At 56.0% G+C, this 4,076-nt stretch overlaps 1 protein-coding gene across 1 annotated transcript in view; it reads right to left on the reverse strand.

The window, feature by feature from the left end:
* Positions 1–3,961: 3,961 nt before the first annotated feature.
* Positions 3,962–4,076, reverse strand: part of KCNE3 (potassium voltage-gated channel, Isk-related family, member 3) — a 312-nt gene continuing 197 nt past the window's right edge. Inside the window, exon 2 of the mRNA XM_010194978.1 lies at positions 3,962–4,073. Within this exon, the coding sequence (XP_010193280.1) occupies positions 3,962–4,073 (112 nt within the window). The remainder of the gene's footprint in view (positions 4,074–4,076) is intronic.

Raw genomic sequence — 4,076 nt, forward strand, 5'->3', positions numbered from 1 at the left:
CCTAATGTTCTGTGATTCTGTGATACTGTGAACTGGGAATGAACTGTCTTAATGTTTCCCAACGTTAACTTTCCCCATCACAGTCTCTGCTTACCCTGGGCTGCAAAAGAGGGGTTCTCCTTCCCCTTTACTCTCTCCTGGTCAGACCACAGCTGCAATCTTGTGTCCAGTTCTGGGCCCTCAGGTCAAGAAGGACAGGAACTGCTTGAAAGAGTCCAGCAGGGCCACAGAGATGAGGTGCGGATCCGGCAGCCATGGTGACACAGTGGCCTTGCCATATTTCCTTCCCATACAAGCACTATCACTTGGAGAAGTGAACACTGTGGAGCATCTCCTGCTGAGGAGCGGCTGAGGGAGCTGGGGCTCTTGAGCTTGGAGCAGAGGAGACTGAGGGGTGGCCTCATTCATGGGGATCAATTTGGAAAGGGCCAGTGTCAGGAGGAAGGAGCCAGGCTCTGCTCTGGGATGTCCACTGCCAGGACAAGGGGCAATGGTCTCAAGCTGGAGCACAGGAGGTTCAAGCTGAAGACGAGGCCAAAGTTTGTGAGTGTGAGGGTGGCAGAGCATGGCCCAGGCTGCCCAGAGAGGTTGTGGAGTCTCCTTGTCTGGAGACACCCAAAGCCCTGGCCGCGTTCCTGTGTGACTGCTCTGGTGATCCTGCTCTGGCAGGGGTTGCACTGGGGGAGCTTTCCAGGTCCCTTCCAACTCCTAATGTTCTATGATTCTGTGATGGGAGAACAGCATGCCCTTCTCAGGCCAGCAGCCCGCTCCTCCCCTGCACGCCCACCCCGTCAGCAGCATCAGATTCCCACCAAGCACTGACCGCTGTCTTGGAGAAGCAGCTCCCCTTGAGCGCACCTTCCCACGCCTCCGTCTCTCTGTGGTGTGCCTTCACCTGCCAAAACCAGCGTGCCGCAAACTGCCAGAGGTGCCTCACGCTGTTAGCTAAACATTCACCGATACCTGCTGGCATCGCTCAGTGATACCATCGCTATCAGTCCCTGTGCTGCTGCTGTTTCACCTTGCACATTTCTTATCGAAACACCCGGTATCAAAGCAGGCCCAGGATCAAACCTCCACGATTTCCAACTCCCTGACAACCCTACCGTTGATTTGCTAAGCCAAGGTCAGCCTGAACTTCCCAGACACACGACATTTCGGTATCCTTTTCCAAGTACCAGGCAAACTGCTACAGTGATTCATAGCTGCATGCTGAGGAAAACAGAATCTTAAATAAATTGGCCTCCCATGAGCCCTGTTGTTTTTTATTTTTCTAGCTGCATTGCTTAAAACCTGAAAGCAGTCAGCTAGGATTTGCATGGTTGGATTTAGCGATTCAGCCAAGGCCAGCGCTTCCCCAGCTCTCCTCTCTGTGTATCCGAGTGTGTCTTCTTGCTGCTAAAACAAACCACATGAGCATTGCCCAGAAATTATCTGCTCCTGGGGCTGCAGCACAGGGAGTGAGGCCAGAGCCCCATTGACTTTGATGAGAGACCTCTGAGGATGAGCACCTAATTAGTCTCAAAATCCTTCCTCCATCAGCTGAAGCAAACCCATTTTGGGAGGCTCCCAAATCCATCCTTCCCCCATATCCTCCTGTTTCCCTACCCCTCCAAGGACCCTCAGCAGCCCAGCAAAAACCCTCTGCTGAGGATGAGCCCCTCAAGCCAACACAGAACCATGGGTCCCATGGGGATACCAGCCAGCCTGAATCTGTGGGTCCCATGGGGACACCCACCAACCCAGAGCTGTGAGTCCCATGGAGACAGCAGCCAGCCTGGAGCCATAGCTCCCAAGGGGACACCAGCCAGCCCAGAGCCATGGCTCCCATGGGGACAGGAACCAGCCCAGAGCCCTGGATCTCAGAGAAGGAGCAGGTACCTGCAGCATGAGGACCCTGAGGCAGCTGCCACAAGGTGGCACTGGTACCTTGTCACCCAGCCTGGTGGTGTCCAGCCCGAAGCCCAAAGGTGGGGGCACACAGGGCATCCCCTCAACCATGCTGCAGGCTCTGGTCCAAATTGAACTGCAGGTTTGGACGGGAGGAGCTGCCGATGGATCAGGAATCGGGTAAATAACGATCACCGCAGGAGCTATGTCTTGCAAGAGGGTTTTTCCCCTTAGGGTCTTCAGGCTTAGGGAAAAAGCAGCATTTTGTTTACAATTTTTATGCCATGCCACTCCGTAACAGGGTTGTTCTGGGGGTCATCAGATCCATCCCAACCACCCCTTCTCCCAGGAGGGCCGGTGGCCATCAAGAGAGGCAAAAAGGCCACATCACCACGAGGTTTTGGGGTACCACGCTCCCCATTCAGTGCCCGGCCCAGCATGGGGGACTCCGTGGCTCATCCCGACGGCGGAGCTGGTATTAGAGGAGGACAAACACTGCGGCAGTGGACAAAACCCGAGCACGGTGTGTGCTAGCACAAAGCAGCCCAGCAGAGGGTTGCTGTCCTCACCTGGCCCGATTCCCCCGATTTATTTGCAGATAAAGAGTTTATTTTCCTTTCCCAGCACTGCAACCGCAAGACAAACACGGGCAAAGCCTCTTGAGCTACTTCCCGCTCGGGACAGGTGCCGGAGGACGTTGGTGGCATTTGCCCCCACGTCCCTGGAAAAGCCCCGCTGGCACCACGTGTTTGGCTCAGCAATCACAGCCCCAAAGCGGGCAGCCCAAAACCTCCTCCTTTGTGTTTCGTCCCCAAGCTGAGGGCGTGGGAAATCAGGAATCGGTCACCGTCCCGGTGTCACCAGTGCCAAGGTTTCCAGCCCTACCCCAAACACGTTCACATCCAGCGTGATTTTTTTCGGATTAGGGTTTGGCGTCACTGTTTGGGGTCAGGCACCGCGGCCGCACTTAACTTTCGAATGCAGGCGGAAAGGCCCCTGTGGGCCAGCTCATCTGGCTGCAATTAAAGACGTTCATTATGTCATTATTAACAGGTTAAGACGTGCGAAATACTGGGTCACCGGTGCTGCCCCACAGCCTGTTTTGAAGGACAAGGACATTTACTGTCCTGGACACCGGCCACTCTGCAGGCAAGTCCCAAACCCGGCCAGTTTAATAGCGAAGCCGAAGCCAAGGAGCCCCAGCAGGACCCAATAACGTCCTCTTCCCATCTGCCGCTGCACCCTCGCCTCATGGAAAACACCTTTGAGACCTGCGGTACAAAAGGCCAAAGCTACAGCAGACAGCAGGAAGGAAACAGGAAAAATTTCGGCATCACCATCCGGAGCTTGGAGAGACCTTTTTGGGACACGCGGATGCCTCTGGCCACGCTCAGGCCATGTGTGTGCCCACAGCTTGAGAGAAAGCAACTCGTGTCCTGGGACAGGGACTGCAATGTCACCGAGGAGTTGTCCTGGACACCCCTTCGGCAGCACCCAGGGAGCAGATTTAGCCCTTAGCAGGGCACTGCCATGGAGAAGAGCCCCATGGATCACCCCCCCACACCAACTTTGCTCGGAGAAGAAGCAAATGCAACCCCATTGAAAACCACCACCTCCTTTAATTCCCTGCCAGAAAAGCAGGGCCCAGCCCAGCTCCAAAATTACAGGGTTTTAGCACCAGAGAAGCCCGCTAGCCCGTGTCACGAAGCTGCTGGGAGCCCATGGAGCAAAACGCTGGCCAATCCTAGCAGGGAAATGGTGAATTTTCCTCCTTGAAGATCCCTGCCAGCCTCACGGTGGGAAAGGAGCTGCCTCTGCCATCCCCATCCCCCTGGGGCTCAGCCGAGGTGGGGTTGAGGGACTGGGACCTGTCCGTGGGTCGCACCCAGCCAGCTCAAGACAAGAGCCATGACTTGGCCAGGACGTCCCCACGCTGCTCACACCAGTGCTGAGCACCTCCACAAGGACATTCCCAGCAGCTTTGGGGACAAACCAGCTGGCAGCAGGGCGCCTAGCAGTGAGGTGACCCCAAAGCCACCGTCTCCAGGGGGACAAATCGTTGGGGCTGGGCTTAGATCATGGAGACCCTGTTCTTGATGTAGACGTGGTACGGATCGCTGCGCTTGTCCACTTTTCGGGAGCGGGTATAGCCCAAGATGAGGCTCCCCACCCTGGCGGCGCAGGGG

Source organism: Mesitornis unicolor, unplaced genomic scaffold, assembly GCF_000695765.1.
Source record: "Mesitornis unicolor isolate BGI_N332 unplaced genomic scaffold, ASM69576v1 scaffold35711, whole genome shotgun sequence".
NCBI lineage: Eukaryota > Metazoa > Chordata > Aves > Mesitornithiformes > Mesitornithidae > Mesitornis > Mesitornis unicolor.